This window comes from Sylvia atricapilla, chromosome 10 (genome assembly GCF_009819655.1).
Source record: "Sylvia atricapilla isolate bSylAtr1 chromosome 10, bSylAtr1.pri, whole genome shotgun sequence".
In the NCBI taxonomy this organism is placed as follows: domain Eukaryota; kingdom Metazoa; phylum Chordata; class Aves; order Passeriformes; family Sylviidae; genus Sylvia; species Sylvia atricapilla.
In genome coordinates, this window is record NC_089149.1 from 4,449,625 (window position 1) to 4,471,197 (window position 21,573).

The following is a 21,573-nucleotide window of genomic DNA, read 5'->3' on the forward strand; positions in this document are numbered from 1 at the left end:
AGGAGCCAGCCCCGAGCACGCTTACTCGATGCACCAGGCCGTGCATTTTAATCAGAATTCAGTGCTTTGTTCCTGGCCCAGCCTCCAGCACATCAAGCAGATGCAGTGCTGTGGGGGAGCCCGACTGCGTGGCCAAAATAAACTCTACAGTGTGGCAAAAACAGGAGCTCCTGCCACCTCCTATGTCACCTTCCAGCCCAGACCTACAAATCCCACCCCAAAAGCCCGTGGGCAGCGGCAAAGAGGATTGAATGATGGTGTGCAAGGTTCTGCTTGTGCTCAGCCTTCAACAGCACACTGCCATCCTGCAAATCCACCTCCCTTCCCCGGGACAGCAGGAGGGGAGCCAAAGGAAAGGACTGGGCAAACCGGCAGTCAAACATCCACCTTTCTCACAGACATCTGCCCGTGGTTCATCAGCCTCAGCATCCTGGAACATTTCAGTGACTCAAACTCAGAGATAAGAGTCCTGAGTGTTTCCTTTCCCTGCTGCTGGGAACAAATCATCCCCTTTGCCAGATTTTTGAGTCACTACCTGCTCCCAGCATTTCACAGTCACCCCCCACCCCTTTAAACACACAAGCAGCACAAGAGCAACTTCTCCTCCACCCAGACTCATCTACAAACCCACAGCAATGTGACACCTCTTTTCCAATATATAAAAATTTTGCAAGGCTTGGGGAATTACTCCTTCCTGCCATGTTTTGTGCTCAGGCAGCAAATTTACTATCGATTTCTGAATCAGACCCCATGGAATGATTCACGCTTCGTGCCCTATCTGCTGAATTTACGACCTTTAACAATTATTCTAAGTGCTGGAGGAGCTTAGTTTAGAAGAAGATCTATTCCTTGGCAAATTAAGCTCCTATTCTTGTCTCGCTTGCAAACCACCACATCTCTCATCATTTACAGGAAAGTGTCACAGCAGGTCTCATCCCCTGAGAGGGGGCAGAGGTCTGAGTGGCAGCAACACAGTGCTGGCAGAGTGGCCACTGCCAGTCAGGGGAGCAGGGTTTTGCTGTCCCACCCCACTGCTGGCCAGGGGAGCAGGGTTTTGCTGTCCCACCCCACTGTCAGTCAGGGGAGCAGGGTTTTACTGTCCCACCCCACTGTCAGTCAGGAGAGCAGGGTTTTCTGTCCCACCCCACTGCCAGTCAGGAGAGCAGGGTTTTGCTGTCCCACCCCACTGCCAGTCAGGAGAGCAGGGTTTTGCTGTCCCACCCCACTGCCAGTCAGGGTTTTTCAGGTCCTCTTGTCTCCGGTTACCCAGAAATGCCAGCACTGCTCTGCTCACCGACCAGGCGCTGCCTGGGTCTCTCAGGGGGAAGGAGGGAATATACATTTCCTCCTAAAGCGAAAACAAAACCCTGACTGTATCTGGTGTGCGTGGCTGTATAAAAAAGCCACAAACAGGAAAAAAAAAAAAAAAGACAAAAAAACCCAACACCAAAAAAAACCTCCTAAGCACGTGTGGATATGGTTTTAAAAAGAAATGGTACCCTAGTTCAAATACACTTACCAACACAGATGTTAAACAAAAAAAAATTAAAATTAAAAAAAAAAAAAAACAGAGGGCAAGGGAGAAGGAGAGGGCCCCCTCCCCCTGAAATTATACTGTTTTTCTGGATTAACTCCATCAGCTTCAGCAACCTTTCTCCTAAGGCACCTTCCACCTAGGAGGGGAAACCAGCTCCAGGTCTGTTTTTGAGGCAGATGGTTCCCCCATTCCAATCTCATCTACACTGTGTATTGCTGAGCAATCATTTACACTATTAATCAACCAGAAACTCACCAGAAAGAAAGTAGGGCAAGTGAATAAAGATAGACTTCTCTTTTTTTCCTTGCACTGAAGCAAATAATATTTCTATAAATACATTTGTTCAAGTCTTCAGCAGATTCTGCTCGATTTTATTTATTTGTCTATGCGGCGGGTTGCAAGGAGCAGCCTATCTGCTGTCTCCCGCAGAAATGCTGTTTCTCTCAATGACTCCCCACGCTCGTTCCCAACGAGCTGCTCTTACGGCCAGACAGAGAGAGAAACGGCGAAAAGGAAGAAAGTTACAGGAGAAATGGACCAGGGGGGACATCAGGCCACAGCCCACGCCGAGGCTGACACATCTGACGAGGCTGACATTTCAAGGGTACACGCTGGGCTTCATTTTCCAGGGGGGCGAGGAGGAGGCAGCGCGCAGGGACGCAGCGGGAAGAAGGATGGAGACGGGCTGCGGGGCCGGGAAATGCGGGTCTGGGGGCGCAGCCCCGCACCCGGCGATGCCCAGCCCCGCCATCCCCGCCGGCTGCCCGGGGGGAGATCGGAGGACGGGAGGTGTCCGGCTGCGACCGGCCCCTCGCCCCCCGATCCCCCGCCGCGGGCACCCGCCCGGCCGCACGCACACACGGGCACGCACCTGCGGGGACAGGGCACACACACACACACACACACACACACACACACACGCGCACACATGTGCGGATGCACACACGTGTGGATGCGCGCACACGCGGCGGCGGGCACGCACATGCACGCGCACAGGGCTATCTACCCGCATTTACATACGTGCAGGCGCACATCACACACACACACACACATGTACACACACACACCGAGCCCCGCGGACCCCCAGCCCCATCTCCCCGCCACCGGGGGATGGATGGACGGATGGATGGATGGATGAATGGATGGATGCATAGGTGGATGGGCGGATGGATGGATGGATGGATGGATGGGGGGGTGCCGTTCCCGCATGCCTCCCCGCGATCTCCGGCCCTGCGCCTCACCCGCAGCGCCGAGAGGTCTATCTCGTCCAGGCTCCGCGCCGGGGAGTCGCTCGCCATATTTCCGCCGCCGGCCAGGCGGCCCCGCCGCCACCGAGCGGGCAGTGGCGGCCGCCGCGGCGCTGGCGCTACTTAACGCCTCTCCTCATGCGGGGCGCCGGGAAGGAGAAGCCACCGCCGCCGCCGCTGCCCTTTCCGCCCGCAGCGCGGCTTGCCTAGGGGCGGCCAGGCAGACGGGGACGGCCGCGGGCTGCGCCGGGATGGCGGCGGCGGCGGCGCATCGCCGCGCCCGCCCCGCACCGCGCCCGCACGGCCCCGCGCCGCCCCTGTCTGTCACCGCGGGGGCGGCGCCGACCCGCCGCCAGGGGGCGGCGCCGCGCGGGGGCGGGCAGAGCCCCCTCAGGGCCGGGCGGGGGCCGCGCCGGGAGCCGCCGCGCCGCTCGGGCACCCGGCCTCGGCTGGCAGCGGTACCCTCCGGAGGGAGCCGCCGCCGGGACGCTCGGGGGTGCGCGCCCCGTGCTGCACAAACGGGCTCGTTCGGCTGGCTGATCCCCCCACACGGAGCGGGCGGAACTGGCCGGGCTGGGGCTGGGCGGGAAGGCGCAAGGGGGTGAGGCCGCCGCGGTTCCCCCGGGCCGGGAGCCCGCGGTGCCGCCTGTCGGGGCCCGTGCGGAAAGCTGCCCGGTTCCAGGTGCTGAACCCAAATCCTGCCGGGCGGGAGGGTGGGAAAGCGCCAAGGCCAGGGGAGCAGCCATCCCCCTGCTTTGTGTTCCTCGGGATGCTCGGTGAGATTTGGCCCTTCTGCAGCTGGATCCAGATGATCCAGATGTCACACCTGGCTTTGCTGACCTGTTGTCGACCTGTCTGCTCGGCACTCGGGAGCCGTCCCCGCCCGGCCAACTCCCGTGCTGATCCTAAGTAGGAATAAGAGATGGATGCTGTGTTTGGAATTGGCCAAACCTCCTCCCAAGCCAGCAATAGCTAGGTAGAGTCAGCTTTTAGTTTTCCTTATTTCCCTTTTTCGGATGTGGTTCCTGCCAAACCAGGTGCCGTATATAAATATATATGTACAAAAAAATCTGTTGCCTGTGAGAGAACCGTATGGAAGCTGTACTTACAACATCAACTTGTGTCAGGAGCTTACAATATGCAGATCTGGGGAAGCGGAAACCCTACACATGAGTCAACTGGCAGGCGGATGGGATTTTCTTACACTTTCTGATTGGAGATGTGCTCCAGAAAGTATTAATAAACGGTATTACGAACAGTCGTGCAGTTGTGGGGATGCTGCTGCTGGTGCGGGAGGTGCAGCCTCGGGCAGGACTGCGGGACACGGACGGACCGAGGGCCAGAAGGAGCTGAGACCTCCCCGGGAAGAGCAGGACTGGTGTGCCCCTGCCTCTGCCCTGGGCTCGCCGGGCAGCCCGCTCTGGGGACTGCATCCCTGGTCGTGTACTTATCCTGACTGCAGCGCCGGCGTTTCGGCTTGCAGGGCTTGCGAGGGCGCAGCAGAATGTGATTTTTTTTGGTAATGAACTGCCCAAGTGGCAGGTAGCGGAAGTCGCACGGGGCTGCACATCACCCGCAGTGACGGCAGTCTGCCTGGATTTAACCCCTTTTCCCAAGCGACGAATCATCGCTCCTTAATATCGTGCACAGTCAATAGCCCTCGCTCACATATAAAGAGGTAAATTTGATCGAGATGCTCAATTCGACAAACTCCCCAGTCTTTTGTGGCGTTTTTCTAGACCAGATGTTGTCTGTGTCTGTTCCAGCCCAGGGATTGCAATGTTGCGCTTGTAGTTGGGGAGCTGGAAGGAAAAACTGCCTGGAAACTGGTAACAAACCAATGCGAGACTTCCTCCTGCTGTCATTGTTCTCAGGGAGAGAAGGGAGGAACAAACAGGATGAGAGAGGATACTGGCTTGCTCTGATGTGCTTTCCATCCAAGAACACACGGGATTATTTGTGAAAAACATAAGGATTAATATATGCATATACATATATGTATGTCTAATCCTGCAAATAGACAGATTGCCCTGATCCTCAGCACGAGTGCCAAGTCCCAAGCTAAGCTGTGATTTAATTATGATCTATCCACTGCTTATCAAGATGGGGAAATACAGAGGACCCCCTTGTTATCACTAAGAAATGCATAAAGTGATAGAAGGACGTGACAAGAAAATCCCAGAGAGGGCTGCTGTTTCCAGGAGCAAAATCGGAGCCTTGGAGGGGAGATGTGCACCCAGTGACTTCCAGAGATGCCAGGGCTGCTGCGTGGGCTGTACTGGTGCCCAGCCAGGCTGCAGGAAAAGCTTAAACTGAGCAGTCATTTTTTTTGTAGGAAGCCTTTTCCATTAAAAAAAAATAGGTTTCAAATATGCTATTCATTTAGTTATGTATTTACCAATCTATCCATGTCTCTCTGTACGCTTTTTTTTCTGCCAAGAGCATCTAAACAAACCTTGCAGTGACAGTCACTGTGACTCCAGACAAAGTACTCAGTTGAATTGGCTCAAAATATTTTGCTGTGAGTCATTTCAGCACAAAATTGAGTTTTCCACCTGGCAGGTGCCCCCTGGGCATGGCAGCCAGACCCTGCTGTGCCACACCAGCTCCAGCCAGCACTGGCACAGCTATGGGTGAGATGCAGCACGGGCAGGGCATCACCAAGCCAAATAAAGGAATTATTTCCCATCCTTCATTAAGCAATAACCGTGGAAGAAGCACACAGCCCTCCCAGCTCAGTCCCCACATCCCTCATCAGCTCCATTTCCATGTCTACTGCCACAGACACTGGGATCATTCTGTGACAGGTCATTGTTTTTCCTGTTTCGTTTCCATTTGGAAAGTGGGGAAATGTGAAGATGCCGTATTTCCTACAGGCCTTGGTGAGCAATGAGCACCTTAATGACCCAAAGCTCTGCTGTCAGCCCCCACATAAGCTATCCAGGTCATTTGACCTCTGCCTAAAACTAAATTTAATTATCTGACACTGCCATCGCTGTTAATTATATTGTGAGGGGGTGTATGTAGAATGAGTAAATCTAAGTGACACATAAGCCCTTGCCCAATTAGTGACAGCTTCAAGTGCTTTGGGCTTTGGATCATTCTTCAAAAGATGATCAAGAAAAGGAATGAAGCAAAGAAGGAAGCACATTTGGGCCCCAACAAATGATTTATTCCACAATAATTCTGTGATCACGTGGCCCTAATTTTTCTGGTGTCCTAAGTCCAGGCTGGTTTACCCCAGTGTTAACCCATGTAAGGCAATACTTAAAGGACTCTGCCCAAATTGAACAGAGAATACTGAAAAATGTATACTCTGTAAAATGCATAATAATTGGGGTTTAGGCTAACATGCAGCTGTGTTAAAAGAGACTCAGAAATAACTGGCTACATGTGTCCTAACCTACATCTATTGATCTCAAATGCACTTTAACTGATTCATTATCACTTACTGATTGCTCGTCCTCCTGCTGATGTGGGTTCCTCTCCAGGGAGAGAAGTGTTTTTCCATTGCATCCTTGGAGCAGAGCAGGACTACACGAGTGAACCCTGCTGCCAGAATTTTTCCTATAGCTGTATACAAAAGAAAAATCCCCTGTAAATAGTTCATCACTCCCTTACTTAAGCATTGTGTAAGTACAAACCCCTGTAATCACTGCGATGGGGGAGTGAATGGAAAATCAGTAAGGGCTCTTTGAAAAACCCTTTCTCTACAGATTCATTCCAGGGAACAGAGTGGTGCACTCAAACGGCAAATTCCTGGGGCACCACGGGGAAAGAGACAGGAGATGGTTCACTTCTAGGAGGTTAATTCACCCACAGCACCTCTCCAAGCTGCTGTTCTTCCCCAAAATATTTGAGGAGCAGCACAGGATTTTCTTTATGCCCTTTCTGTTGCCATTGCATTTGTCTTTTCTTGAGGGCTGCCACTGTGGGCCAAAGCCACCAAGGACACGCCAGCCTAGAAGCCACTCCCAGCAAGGTGCTAAAAGCAGCAGGAGTGCTTGCTGTGCCCTTGTCTGGTTTGTGTAGCTCAGACTCTGTGCCTGGCCTGAACTAAAGGAGACTTCTCCAGGGCAGCAAGCACCCGCATCCTTTGAGGCACCTCTGCATTATTTACCAGAATGCTACAATTTAAATATAAAATTTCAGGTTGTAGATAAAGCAGAGGTGTGTGTAATACTGTGTGTGCCTCCCCAGCAGATGCAGCAGGCACTGATGTCTCTCCCCTCAGCCTGGCTGTAGCATCAGGGGTCTAACATGTCCTTTTGGCAAAACGTTTCCACACTGCTGTTTGGGAACACTCCACACTGGTGATGCAAGATTTGGTTTTGTCAATTAACCTCTTTCCTTTGTGTCTCCTCTACAAAGGAAAAAAAAAAACATTAAAGGGCAACCCTGCTCTTCAGGAGGGTGTCAGGTCTTTTATAGTCATTTAAAATGTGCCAATTGTGACTGGTTAGAAACCAATCAAAATCCAATTTTTGCACTGCTTGCAGAAAACCTAATGTGGCCTTGCCCCCAGCAAACCACATCCCCACAGTCCCAGAGAGGAATACTAATTTCTCCTTTCTTTGCCAGGATCTCAGGGATGATATTAGTATGTGTAAGATCCAGAATGCATGAGCTGCCAGAATAGGGACGTTCCCCAGAACCCACCCGCCACAGCAGGGATGTCCTTTGGGAGCCCCTGCCCATAAATACTGGATTTACAGCCCCATCCACGGGGTAGAACAGCTGCTCCATTTGTAAAGTGCCTTTTATCAAAATTATTTATCATCCCAATACGTTTTTTATGCGGATCAGTCTGGAGCTGAGCTACCCAAAGCCAACCAGTATTTATTTTCTCTCTTTCCCTTTTCTCTCCTGGGTTGCCTTACATCCCAAAGACAGCCCCAGGTCTGGGAAACACCTGACCCGAAGCCACCCCCATCTGGCATGAAGCACAGATCAGTAGAACAAGAGAAACTGGCTTCTATCTTTTGTCAAATGCAAATTGCTGGGAGTTAATTAAGACACATTTCAGGAACAGTGAGCTTTTTTTTAAAAGAAAAAAAAAAAAAAGCGCATTATAATCTATCCTGAGGTGTGGGTAGGGTTCAACATCTCTCCTCAGGAAAGGGGTTACAAAACTGGAACTGCAGTTGGCAAAGGTGCTGGCAACAAAGGTCTCACAGGGCTTCAGTGGCAGCCAAGCATACAGGGTTCTCTGAGACCTGACACTGGAGGCAATACAGATCCTAAACCTCCTTGGCATATATATTTTTCCAGATTTCCCCCCCACCCCCTCTTTTTTTTTTTTTTTTTTTTTTTTTAATGATTGCTGTCTTCACTATGGCTTGTGATATTTGTTGTTCTGAAAAGAAGATAGGGCCACAAACACATGGTGCTTCTGCCTTCTTGGGAACGTGTTGTATATCTGCCATTTTCTCCTGCAAAAGGCATAAGTCTTTTATTCACACACACACCCTACCTCCACTCCCCCCAAAAATAGAATAAAAGAAAGGTTAAACAACAGAACAGACTTTGCAAGTGTTTTCAGGCTTCCCACTCATCATCAATGCCCAAAGCAGAAGCCAGTCAGAAAACAACTGGAGGTACTTAAAGCAACTCAAAGTAATCATCTGAGTAGTGCTTAAAGTGTGAGGGTTTGAGTAGGAAGATGGGGTTTGAGCCAACTGCTGTTGCCTTTCTGGGGAGGCTTCACTCAGAGGTGTTTACTTCCTCATGCCTTCATGGAGATGTGGCAGTCTATAAAAGCACTCCTCCTGGAATTAGATGAAAATGGTATTAAAACGAAGAAGAAGGAGGGGGATGTTGTAAGGTAAGTCCTGTCATAACAAGGAAAAGCTTTAAAAAGTTCACCCAAATATTCACCAAAGTAAGACCTGCTGTACGCTTAGGAAATGGATGAACACTATCAAGGCATGGACTTTCTGACTTGCTGAAAGTGAAAATCATTACTAGAACACCCAAAAATATCACTTCACCATCTCAGAGAGGAGGCACTTGAGTCTGGATTTATATATGGAAGGCCTTCTGCCGCACGGATGTGGATGGAGGCTGGCTTTGGGCCCAGGAAATCGTGTAGAGTTTATATACACTGATTGACACATCTCTACCCATGGGAGGCAAACCCAGGAGGAAGGGACAAGGGTCCTCCTAGCTGTGCAACATCCCACTGGTCGGAAGGAACCTGGGAATGAAGGAGCATCCAAGATGGGAAAAGCACGGTGACAGTTGGTTCAGCACAAGGATGTAGAGATCAAAATAAAATGGGTACATTTAAACAAGCTGATGACTTTAGCGTTAACATGTGATTTCTGAATAACTACCAAAACACCAGGCAGGAAACTGTGTGGTTTTGAAAATATCTGTTGAAGGCGTTCTGCATGTTCAGTGGAGTGACTCCATCTTCAGTTAAGAAAGCAGAAAAGAGTGGGCTGATCCTCAGAGCAGGGGGAAACCCTGCCCACATCTGAGCCTGCAGTCTGGGCTCTCATGAGTAGGTTACTACAAGGGAACCATCAGCTGGGAATAGACAGGACACTCAGGAGAACCTTGGTAAGAAAATTACATCAACCCCAAACGACAAAGACATGACTGAGACCCAGTTCCACTGTGCACCAGTTCTGAGTGGGAGGGATTAATTGGAAAATTTCCTTTGAAATTCTGTCCCCTACAGGCTCAAAGCAGCCAGAGTATTAGAGAGACTTTAAAAAGTGTCATTACATATTTAATGAACTCAGAAATTTGTGTTTCTCAGTTTGTGGCTCCTAGCACATGCAGTGCTGCAGCCTGCACAGAGGTCGCCAAGACCTTTGCCACCCCCAAGAGTTCCAAGACCCTCAAAACCACCGAGAAGAGACAGCAATTGAAGACTGACTTCTTTGTCCATTGCTGCTGTTCTAGGCTGTCAGAGGGGTGCTCCAGCGTGCCAGGGCTCTGGAAAGCTGAGACATCTACAAATACCAAGCACTGCTCTGTTACTGGTGCTTTGTTACTGGTGCTTTCCTAACCCAGCCTTTGCCCAGGAGTCAGCTGAAAAGCTTCAAGGAGTGGCAAAGGCAGGAGGTATTTTTGTGCCCTTGGATACTGGAAGAGCTCCAACCTGTCCTGACAGTAACAATCTTCCTCCCTGGTGCCTGCCAAGGGCAATGTAAAAATGAGCCAGGGGTTCAGCCTATTTTCAAGTCCTCCTTGACCAAAGCTGATTGTGGTGGGTCGTGTCCTGTTGGTCCCCTTCCACCACATGCTTGGACAGAGAGAATAAAGCCATTCTGTACCACCTCATCTCGCCAAAATGCACAAAGGGGAGGTGCTGACAGCCCCACAAGGGACCTCTCTGCAAAATTTCTCTGAATTATTTAGTTGCTACAGAAGGTTTCAGTGCTTTACACAACATCTTAAAAAAAGCAAGTTAGCCATATCCTGACAGAAAAATCCACCATCCTCTGCACAGGCAGGTGGTGGCTTTAGCCCTTTGTGAGCTCTCAGAAGCACCAGATGACACGCACAGCAAAGTCTGCGTTCTGCATTTGCTGTAGCTGACACACGCTGTTCGCTGAAAGAGAATTAGCCTTTTCCTCTGCAAAACTGGGCATTAAGAGCTAGTCCAGCTGCTAGTAAATGGCAATTAGGCAGCTAAAAGCCCAGGTTGCTTGTGAAAAATAGGACTTGAGCTCCTGAAACACGCAGGCCCTCTTTCAGCCTGGTTTTTCATTACTTTTCAGTCTCTAACTTAATCTAGTGTTGGAGCTGAGATGCAGCTGGCCTGGGATTGCCCATTAAAATAATGAAAAACCTGTAAGACAACAATTTCTTCCAGGCATGCAAAACAGTTGTGTTTGCCCTTACAGAATTGCCTGTGTTTTGTTTCAGGTCCTGGCTATGTAGATAAAGGAATGTGAGAACATAACAAGCACATCGAGCTTTAGACTGAGTTCAGATTGAGCACAGCAAAGCCACCAGCACAGCTAGTCAGAAAGAAAGAAATATAAGGGGTCAAAGTGACATTATCTCACATGGCACTGAAGGGAAATGTCCCTTCAGATTATCACAAGATGCTGGGCACCTGCTAAACACACCCAGGTGAGTGGATGTGCCACACTGGAAAACTATAAAAAAAAAATCTGAGTGCCAGGAAATCCTCTGCTAAATTCTCTTTGCAGAGGTTGATATAAACAAAAGTTATGATGAACAAAAGGGGACTACACAAGCCTGCTTGGCAAGGGTGGGTCTTCCAAATGGCATGTCTGAAGTGTTTCTGTGGAGACATTTGGCTTGATTTTTCTCCCAGCTCTCACAACATTCAGCACTTTTCCAGGTCTTGGAACCACTTGTCCATATATGACTTTTAGCTCTTTTTTTAAAATAAACAACTGGAAGTCGTACCCTTAGGAAAGCAACAGAGTATGATGCCCTGAGAGGGTTAAAGAAAGTTAAGTTCATGTGATCTGAGGGTGGAGGTGATGGGATTGGTGAGGTCCCAGGTCAGAGACCATCCATCCAGCGTGCCGAGGGCTCTCCAACCTCTCAGCTCCACTCCAGCCTTGCTGCAGCCTTGCCAGAAGTAAAATATTGGAAATGTGGGTGACAGCTTAGATTACACATTGTTAGAAACAGCCAGGATAATCTGCTGCCAGCTCCCTAAAAGGAAATCTTTAGCTAACAAACATGCTCCAGCCTTTTGAGCTGGCAGATAACGATGGAACAGGGGATAAAACATAGCTGGATACCAGGGAAGTGGTGCCGTGTAGGGAGGTGTTTCACCAGGCCAGAGGAAACAGTGTGGGGCAGGAGAGCTGCTCCTGGAGCAGCTTGGCCAGGAAGAGGAAGGTAGAGGGTCAGGTTTTTGGGTGTTGCAATGTGCCCCACTGCAGCCCTGGCACTGGATGTCAGGGGCAGCCAGCACAGCTTGATGGGCTTTGTGCTCCTCATCAGGGGCTTCATCGTGGCCTGTATCATCTCCATGTCCCTCCCGTGACACTCCAGCACGTGGCTTTGCTAGGCAGATCCAAGAGTGCGTCAGAGAAAAGCATCAGCTTCCTTGTTTATAGAAAAACACTGCATGAGACAGCCCTGCCCTTCTCGAGGGCAAACAGCATCTCCGTGGTTTCCATCTGTCCCATCTAAGGCTGTGAGATTTCCAGGCCAGGAAAATGTTAAGGTTTTAGATCCCTTGACATCCCAGGATCCTGGGAAAGTGCCCCATGGTGCCAGAATGCAAATGCATCACAGTGCTGCTGCCATCACTACCAGTAACACAGGACAAGCAATACTGTGTCTCTTCTGAGGGTAGGAACCTTGTGGACATGGATTTTGCTCCTGCTGAGAAAGTCTCTGTTTGGAACAGCATGTCTCAGCTCCTGGAGACTTCTCCTGCTGAGACATTTAGAATAAATTCTGCACAGACCTTTCTGGCATGGTAAAAATAATAATGAAGTGGCAAGAGCCAGAAAGTGTACACCCAGTGGAAACCAAATTTGGAATGATTTAGGTGATTCAGGCTTTTTGGGGGGGCAATAAGCAGCTAGTGCAGCTCACCACATGCTCGCACAACCCAAGAGCTCGAAGTCAGCTTGAATGAATGATTCATTATTCTGCACACGCTCCGGCTCCTCCGCCGCTCCAGCCTGTACCCAGCTGGATCTCAGGAGAAATTCCTAGAGTGTGTAATTGTGTATAATGTGATCATCCTGCAGCAGGAAATAGGTTTGTAAGCATTCTTAGCCAGTACAATCGATGTCGTACAGATATGGTCCGCAAGGAAACAAAGTGGAGACACACATTGCAGCGAGTCACTGGAGAGAGCCGAGGCAGCCTTCTGGGAAGGACATGTCAGGCAGGGAATGTATCGACACCCAAACAGTCACGGTACACGTCGTACTTCATTCAAAAACGTCTCAGCGTGACCGTGCTCAGAGGCAGGGGATGATGCTGACCTGCGAGCCCCCGGCAGCGCGGCCAGATGTGGGGGACACCCTCCGAGAGAGGCAGCACCAGGCTGGAGGAGGGAGCCCGGCGGGATGATGTGCTTTAGCTGGAGCCTCTTCCCGCAGCTCGGCTGTGGCCGTGGGGACCAGCGGGGACCAGGGGACCGGCCCCGTGGGATGGGGACCCGCAGGGATGCAGCGGAGCGGGCATCCCCTGCCCGGGGAGCGCAGGCTGAGCCCGCAGCACCCTCTAGAGGAGCGCGGCCACCCAGCCCTCGGCTTCACGGAGGGTTGGGAGCCGCTGGAAGGGACCTCTCCAGCAATACGCTTTTTTTTTATTTATTTTTCTTAGGTGGGGTTAATCCATCGCTGTGCACCAGCGCAATATGGAGCCCAGCAGTGCTGAGCCCGGGCAGCCCCAGCCCTGCGGGCGGGTCTCTCTGGGGATGGAGGGGATGGAGAGGAGCTCCATCTCTCTGGGGATGGAGGGGATGGAGAGGAGCTGCAGGACACGGCGACGTGGAGCTGAGGCTCCCCAGCAAACCGGGAACAGCACCATGGGGAAATCCTCCAAGGTCCGGCCTTGCAGGGTTCCAGGTGTGTCCCCAGCTGCAGTCGGCATTGTTTTGGTGGCAGGTTTAACCCAGACTGAAGTGCAGCGGCAGAGATGAACATGTCACTCACTCACTCACGAGGGTCCTGTAAGAGGCAGCTCAGTTTAGCCCAGGACCCTGAATACAGACCCTGAGTACAGACCCTGAGTACAGACCCTGAGTACAGACCCTCAGCTCTGTATCCTCACAGTCACCTGGACAGAACAGCTGTGCCAGGCCAAGAGGCGGGTGGATTGTCACCTAAGAGTGACCTGTCCATGACAGTTGTGGATTAGGTGGGTTGTTACCTGAAAGTGACCTTGGGGTGACTGTAACTTGGCCCCAACACAACCTAAATTCCTACCTGTGATTAAATGCCCCAATTACATCTGCATTACTCTTTCCAGGCAGGATGTGCTGGCCAACACAGAGTCCTGAAAGATATGTGGGGATCATCCGGGATTCGCTGTGCACGAGACAGGAGACACCCATGGAAAAACATCCTGCAAGTGCTGTCTGTAGTCTGTGGCTGCAACTGTGGCTTGTGGCTACAGCTGTCTTTGTTTCTGGAGTTTCCCTGTTCCGTATCTGATACTGGTTAAAATGGAGCTTTTCTGTAATAAAGAAAAACATTAACTCTACTTTGAATTACTTCCATATATAGTATCTACTTCACATTTCTGCAGTTACAGTGCCTTTATATTTTATTTCATAAACTGTGTACCAATTTCAAGAGGAAGCATGTCTGAAATGTGAAAACCTAAACTGTAAAAACAACCCCCAAACCTAAAAATCTCAAACCTGTTTTCAAATTGAAATTACTGCAAGAGCAGCTGTCTGTCTGGAGATGCTGGAGCATCCTTGTGATGTGTCTGCTTTAAGCTGTGCTTGGCCCTGGATTCTCCAGCTGGAAAGGTGAGTCCAGCTCTTACCTGAACTTCCCTTGTGCCCACACCACCTTCAGTGGCCTTCAGCTTCCCAGTGGGTGACCTCCAGCTCCCCTGCCCTGCAGGACTCCAGTTGAACACCCACCCCTTGGCCCAGGGCAGCTTTCCCAGTCAGGATATTCTGTATGGACAGCCACCTGCTGGGCACTGAGCAGCACACTGCAGCATCCTGCTGCCACTGGGCATCAAAATCTCCAGGGGACAGACACCTGTGAAGTCAAACACTATCTCCCTGTCCCCCTTGCCTTTGTCCTCAAATGAGAACTCACAGAAGATTTAATTATTGAAATCAGGCTGAATATGGAGAGATTATTCACCACAGATTCTGGGGATAAACAGTTTCCTTTGCAGAATCATTTCTTTTGTAACAACTCCCCCTCCCCTTTTCTCCAAATTAATTTCCATCCCAGCCATGAGCCTCTGTAGAAAATCTTGCCATAACCATTTTGAGCTAAATATTCTATCTAATCAATCAAAGCAGTGGAACCAATTTTGAAGCTGTCACTTTTAATTTTTCCAATAAGAAAAAAATCGAGCATTTCACTCACAGTGCTGTTGTGATTCAAGCTCTTCAAACCTTCGCTCCACTGCATCAGCGCTTCAGAGCTGTGCTTGAAAACGTGAAGAGCCAGCACAGTTGCAGAGAAACGAAAATAAATTGATTTTTAGCAGTGAGAAAAAGCCTGTTTATTCACGTACCCTTGGACCTGGCTCACAAAACCTTTTCTTTTTGCCTTTCTTCCCTGCTTTCTTCCTCAGAACAAAAATAACTACAGCACATTGGTGATTTCATGCATGCAAAGGGCTGGCACTCATTAAAGTTGATGTGTTATTGAGAGCTCGGTGCATAAATGCCAATGAAGGGCCAGAGAGCCAGATGTGCTGGGTGCTAGGATGATGGATGAGAGGATTCCTCCTGGCACAAGATTCCTGTGGACACGTCCACAATGGAGAAGCTGACCTGTGGGAGGAGGCAGGAACAGCCTCGGCACAAAAAATGGCTGGAGAAATCCATCCTGGAAAGAACAGGTTGTTAAACACTCTGGCAAGGGCACTTTGTGTTCAGGGTAGGCGTGGGCTGCGTTCCTGCTCAGTCAGGAGCCATCAAATTGAGGCTTTGCAAGTCCTCCCGGGAGCAAACAGGAACATTTTGGTCGGGGGAACGTCAGGGGGAGTTTTGCCATCGAGTTCCTGCCTCCCCGCAGTCAGTGCAGCCACAGCCATAAGCTGGCATTCACTTCTGCTTTTAGGGATGGGGGGGAACAAAGTCAGGCCCTTTAGGAGCACTGTGGGAGAGGGAAAACAGCAAAAGCAGCAACAGTGCCCTCGAGTTGGGCCCCTACTTGAATCCAAAACAGAACCCACCAGCCGCTAAGGAAAAAGGAACTCTATCCCCCCCCCAAACCAGGACAACTATGTAGAAAAGGGAAAGGATCCTTCCTACAAATCCATACCTGAACTCCCTAAGTTCAGGACCACTTCCAGTTTCACATTAATTTCACACCAAGATAGTCTCAATTGTGATCCCACAGCTCTGCTGCTGCTTGCAGGGAAACCAAGCACTGCCAGGACACTGCCAGCCTCAGCTGGGGCCGCCCTGTGTGACCCCACAGCCACCCCGCTGCCATCCAGCACCCCTGGGCTCAGCATCATGCACCCAGCAGTGACTGCCAGGGCCCACATTGCTCCTTGGAGCCCAGAAATGGGGTTCAGGAGGCACAGAAACAGCAGGGAGATGCTGGAGTGGCAGCAGAAGCCGACAGTGTCACTCAGCAGCTGCCTGATGTCTCTCACCAACCCCCTGCCTCACCCTCCGGCTCTGTCGTCTTGGTTTATTGTGTCTGTCGAGGACACAGATTGGCTTTGGAAGTTCTGAAGATGTGGAGAGCCCTCTGGCATCTGAGGAAGGAGATGAAACCTAAGAAATGGAGAAGTTAATATGTTTTCAGTTTGCAAGAGAGCTTGGAAATGCCACTGATGCTTTATTAATCTCTTCTGCCCCTGGAGGACAACAGGCAGCTGCTCCTTCCTCTCTCTGCTGAATTTCCTTTACTGGAAGTTAAAAGAGACAGGGGCAAGTTAATTCTATTTTGGAGACAGAGTGTTTTTGTCTACGCCTTTCATAATGCTTTTGGATTATTAAAACTCCTTTAAAACGCGACTTTTTAATCTATTTAAGAAGACCAATTTTCTTCCTATGCTGTTTCACCCCAGCAATTTCTCTCTCCCAGGAAAACCCAAATGACTCAAGTCTAGCCATTTTTATTGCTGTTCTGGGCCTTTCCCCATCACGTCTTGGCTGCTGATACAGGGCAAGGACAGGACTCATCCCAAGGCAGGATGAAGCCCCTAAAACAAGGAGAAATGACACCGAAGCCGAACATTCTGATATAATGATGAGCGGTTGTATTTTCAGTCCATTAATACACATTCATTTACCAGATACAAACAGAGTGGGAAGGAAAGCAATCATTAGCAGGAACAGGGATACAAAACTCAATTCCAGCAGCCTTCACAGAAGGGATATTCAGTGTCACAGCAGCACTGTCGGAAGGGAGGGATGCACAGACACCTGCCCTCACACCCCAAGTGGAAGCTCTCCTTTTGTGGATTAGTTTAGCTAGAGACATAATTTTTAAAAAAAACCAATATTCCCAAAAATGTAACTTTTTGACACTTTTTCTCATTTCCCTATGTCAGGACTAGGGAAAGTTGGAATTATTTACATAGAGATTTTACGAAAAGACACTGGAAGGCTAAAAATACGATAATCACAGATACTGGAAAATACAACAAGAAAGCAGGCAGGGAAAGGAAAATAGGGGGGGAAAAAAAGTGACACCCCAAGAAGATCATTGCATTCAGTGGTCGATGCATGGTTACTGGGGTGGCTCCACTTTGATACACTGAGATTCACATGCTGGCCTTGATTCACTGCCATGAAGTTACACTCTGGGTTCAAAGCAGGATTCTGCACAGCTTCTGGTTTCAGCAGGATCTCAGCAGTGCAGCAGCGATGGCTTGGTTGAAACCATTTGCAGAATGAGTGCCATAAGCACTCAGGAGTGTGCTCACATCTGGGGAACCCAAGGGGTGCCAACCTCTGCTCATATCCTGGGCTGGAGATCGCTGGTTTCCTTCCCCTTGGCCACCACAGCACTGCCCCAAGAAAGGCTCTGCTGATGGTGACAGAGGTCAGTTTAGCCCAGCATGGATTTGGGGCTCCACATGCAGCAGGAGAGGGGAATGGGATTATCCTACAGTACTCTCCTATGGGAATGTCCCCACAAATGCAGCTCTGTGCCCAGATACAACCCCCTGACTCTCCTCGCTACAAGTGCTCAAGGCTCATTACACTGAAATAACAACAGCAAACCACATCTGCACTTGATTGTACAGGGATGTTCCCATGGAAGGAATAAAGATATTGTAAATTATTCATGGAAGAATCCCAGCTTGGCAACACCTGCACTGAGGTTCTCCCAGGGACAGCACCAGGATTGCAAATTATGTTGCAAAACTTGATCAAAAGGAAGGAAAATGGAAGATTTGTGGTTTAATGCAGCAAAGTTCACACCAAGTCAGAGGACAACTGAGACCAAGAGAACAGAAACTGTCCATGGAGCACTGGAGTGGTTCTCCTATAAATTGTTTTTTTAGTACAGTTCTTGCAGACAATGACATTTCATCCCTCATTTTTAAAATCATGCATTAACTTTACAGTGAAACATTTATCCAGTCCAATATCTATACAATAAAACACATACTTTAATATATCAGACTATTAAAATTTAAGGAAAGGAGTGTGAGTTCTCAAAGTGGAACATGTTAAGGAATAAATTAAAGGGAAAAGCAGTGTTCTCTTTTGAATTGCAAAATAAAAGTCTGAGCCTGGGAGAAGCTCTCATTTCCTATAGTTCTGACAAATAAATGCCACAAGAAACAGTTGATGTTTCTGGGGCTGCTAGTGCTTGAATCCACATCACTTGTTCCAGCTCTGGGTATCGTGGGTGACCCTCTCCAGTCTGAAGCCCACGCTGGTATGACAGACTAAAAAGTAGTGATTGTTCAGGTGCAGAAATCAACTCTCTCAAGCTGTTCAACTTCACAGGCTTCTTAATATAAGAAACAAACCCGTAGCTGACAGGACCCAAGGAGCCAACTCCAAACAGCACAGCCCGGGGTGAGAATGAGCAGGGCTTTCCCTGGGAATGGCTCCAGCCCTGCTGTCTGGTTAGGGTGAGCAGTGCTGCTCCCATAGGGAATTTGGTGGCCCCACAAGCCCCTGGGGATGCTGGAATCTCCTCCCTGTGCCCAGGCTGCCCTGCACACCCTGCTTGCCTTTGAATGTCACTAAATTCCTGGTATCAGGAATTTAGCACCAACACAGGGAAGGGATGATCAGCGCAGTGCCTGTGATCCCACAGAGGAGAACCCTCTCCCAGACAGAGAGCCAACATCAGGCCTGTGTGCTACCTCAGTAATGAAAGACCTTCTTAATTAGCACCTTTTCAAACCAAATCAGTCAATTACATCTCCCTCCATGGCTCTGCTGTGTCACTGGGGACCAGCAGCTATCACACAGTGGGCTGAGGGTTGCAGAACCTGAGTGGTTTTTCCCCAAAGCAGCCTGGCACAGGGGGAGTTAACACCCCTGGAGTTAGGAAACCCCAACAATTAGCTACCTATCATTTTAAAGACAATGCAAGGATAATTTAACAATTATAAAAACCTTCCCTAATATGAGGATGAGCAGAATAAGAGCACTTAGAAGGTGACAGGAGTGTTGCACTTCAAGGTTCAGTGTATAGGTGGTGGGGTTGAACACTTCCTGACTCTGAACATGGACCTGTGTGACTGACAAGGATTCTCTGGCAGGCTGTAATTGTTTAAAGTCAGCAGTCAAACTGAAACAGCTAAACATAGGAGAGAAAAGCTCTGAACCTGCACTGATGTGAAATGACAGGACACCTTTGATCTTTCTCGATTGTAAATGGTCAGGGCACACATTGCTTTGGTTCTGCAGGGGGTGACCCTGGGTCAGTTTTTTTAAGGGAAAAAAAAAATCAAGGGAACATGTTTATGTCTCACAGCATGTCAGGTAAAACCATCAACCCCCTGGACTCAACCACATAAAATGCTGCACATGCACTTCCCAAAGGTGAACCAGACCACAGATGCCAGAAAGGAGTGTAAAAGGCAACTGCAACAAAACACAAGGGTCAAACAGTGGAAGCTGTAGGAATGGGCTGGATTTGGAAGAACATCTGGGGTTTGTTCCCTATGTTGGTGATGCAGCAGGTACAGAATAAGCTGGTGCCTATTCACAGGTCTGAACACAGAAGGCAATCAGCTAAAATGCCACGCCAGCTACGTTTTGGGGATAGCTAGCTGATCAGTGGGATTTTTTTTCCCAGTTAAAAAACTGTTGGAAGAGCCAGAAAACAAAAAAATCAACTCCTCTGTGAATTAAAATAAATACCAGTTCACTGGGCCTTTTGACCAAGGAGTGTTGAGCACAGGGATAACCCTGGGAAGGGATGCCTGGATGCAGGGACAGCAGAAGAGCTCAGCCTCCCACTCCTCCAGATCCAGCTCTCCTTAAATGTTTTCTAATGCTCCATTCCCCAGTGGCTGACACAGCACTGCAGACTGCCAGGAACACCTCAGGATGGAGCTGGATATGAAACTGGGAGACATGGCCTCACTGCAGGATGGAGCATGGGGTATGACCCAGGCTGGTGCCCACCACACGAGGTCCTAACCCAGGAACTGTAGTGTTTTTTCCCAGAATGCTGGATTGAACTGCTGCTTCTCTGTACAGGGAGGTGCAAAAGAGCTTTCTTACAAAAGAGCCTCCTTACAGCAATAGAAAACAGGAATGTGCATGCTGAGTTTTACCTCTGCTTGGGAAGACATGTCCTACATGACAAGGTTGTGGCTGGTTCAGTAACGAAGCAGAGCGGAGACTTTGTCACCTGCTCCCCTTCCCTCTTGCATTCACCCCACCCACAAATCCACACAGCTCAGTCTGAGCATGGTGTCAGCTTAATGGCCTTTCCTTCTTTTAAACAGGGGGAAAGGGATTGAAATGAAAATCTACTCATATGCTGCAGGATAAATGCACAAGCAGAGTGCAGAGCTTGGTTCAGATCATGCTGGCTTTGGAGTCTCAGTCCTGTTACATGCAGTGCCTTGGTTTCCCCCAGCTCTGGACACCTCAGGCTTGAGCTGGAACCTTGATCCTCTCCTGAAGAAAACAGTCACACTCAGTGGGACCAAGCTGATGTCTGCAAAGGCCAGCAAACTCCAGTGATCTCCAGCACCTCCAGCTCCATTGAGACTGCCCTCTGCCAAGCCTGAGGGCTGCTGATTGCTCCAGCTGCAATAGGAAGAGGATTTTTTCCCCCAAAAAGGGATGAGAAGACCAAAATGCTGATTCTGATACAGGATTGTTAGTCTGTTTCCCTTTAAGAAATTAAACACCTACATTTGGAAAGCTGCAGGACAGCCCAAGGCAGCAGCAAATGGCACTTCCCTACAGTGACAAGGCTGCACAATGTGCTCTGATGGTGTGTGGAAGGGGTGAGATGGGGAGCTCCAGTGAGCCAAGGTGCAGATACCCAAAGCCTGAGAAGCAGCACACGCAGCCCACGACTCCTGTGCAGCCACAGCACGATCACAGTATGAACACAACCACAGGATACAGCTGGAAGTGGTGACAACATCTACTGGGAGTTAGTTCCTGTCCTAGGAAGTAGCCTGCATCCTTTAGATGCTCAGAACAAGCCTGAAGAAGTAACTCCTCCAGAGGTTAAACTCCTCATCTACCATCATTTCCAAGTTTTTCTGCTCCTCTTGTCTACTAGTGTCGATTTGCTTCAAGTTCCTCCATCAAAATCCTTCACAAGGGCTCATTAGCTCGGTGGAGAAGCTTTTTTGTCTCCTTTCACTTTTCAAAATCCCGTATTTTTCATTAACTTCTCTCCTGAGAACAAGACTTTCAAAGGTAAAGCAGTCTGCATCTTCTTAAGTCCAAACCTCCATGGGTACCATGGACTCCTTTGTTCCGACAGAGGGAAGCAAGTACTCTTCCTCCAGGAAACGGAAGGGGAATTGTACTAAAAACCCACGAATCTTTTTTAGTTCTTCTGCTGCTTTGGCAGGATCATCATTTGCTAATTTGGGCTTGTTGATGAAATCACGCAGTTGGGTTAAATTATTCACCTGGTCACTGGGAAGGCATCGAAACACCTGATCAAAACAGAAAGAAGAAGTCACCTGTCGGTGTAGGGGAAATGCAGAGATCCTGAG

At 49.5% G+C, this 21,573-nt stretch overlaps 2 protein-coding genes across 8 annotated transcripts in view; both read right to left on the reverse strand.

Annotated features, from left to right (window-relative positions):
- Positions 1-3,068, reverse strand: part of TNIK (TRAF2 and NCK interacting kinase) — a 152,446-nt gene extending 149,378 nt beyond the window's left edge. For 4 of the 6 annotated variants that reach the window (XM_066325727.1, XM_066325726.1, XM_066325730.1 and 1 more), the window contains exon 1: positions 2,779-3,067. In XM_066325727.1, coding sequence (XP_066181824.1) covers positions 2,779-2,835 — 57 coding nt within the window. In that variant the 5' untranslated portion in view covers positions 2,836-3,067. Of the gene's footprint in view, positions 1-2,778 lie in introns of all 6 variants that reach the window. The other 2 variants (XM_066325729.1, XM_066325724.1) reach the window with 1 other exon arrangement.
- A 13,574-nt stretch (positions 3,069-16,642) lies between these two features.
- The window catches only part of PLD1 (phospholipase D1), a 60,730-nt gene continuing 55,799 nt past the window's right edge, over positions 16,643-21,573 (reverse strand). For both annotated transcript variants that reach the window (XM_066325733.1, XM_066325732.1), the window contains one exon: positions 16,643-21,513. In XM_066325733.1, the coding sequence (XP_066181830.1) occupies positions 21,289-21,513 (225 nt within the window). In that variant the 3' untranslated portion in view covers positions 16,643-21,288. The remainder of the gene's footprint in view (positions 21,514-21,573) is intronic.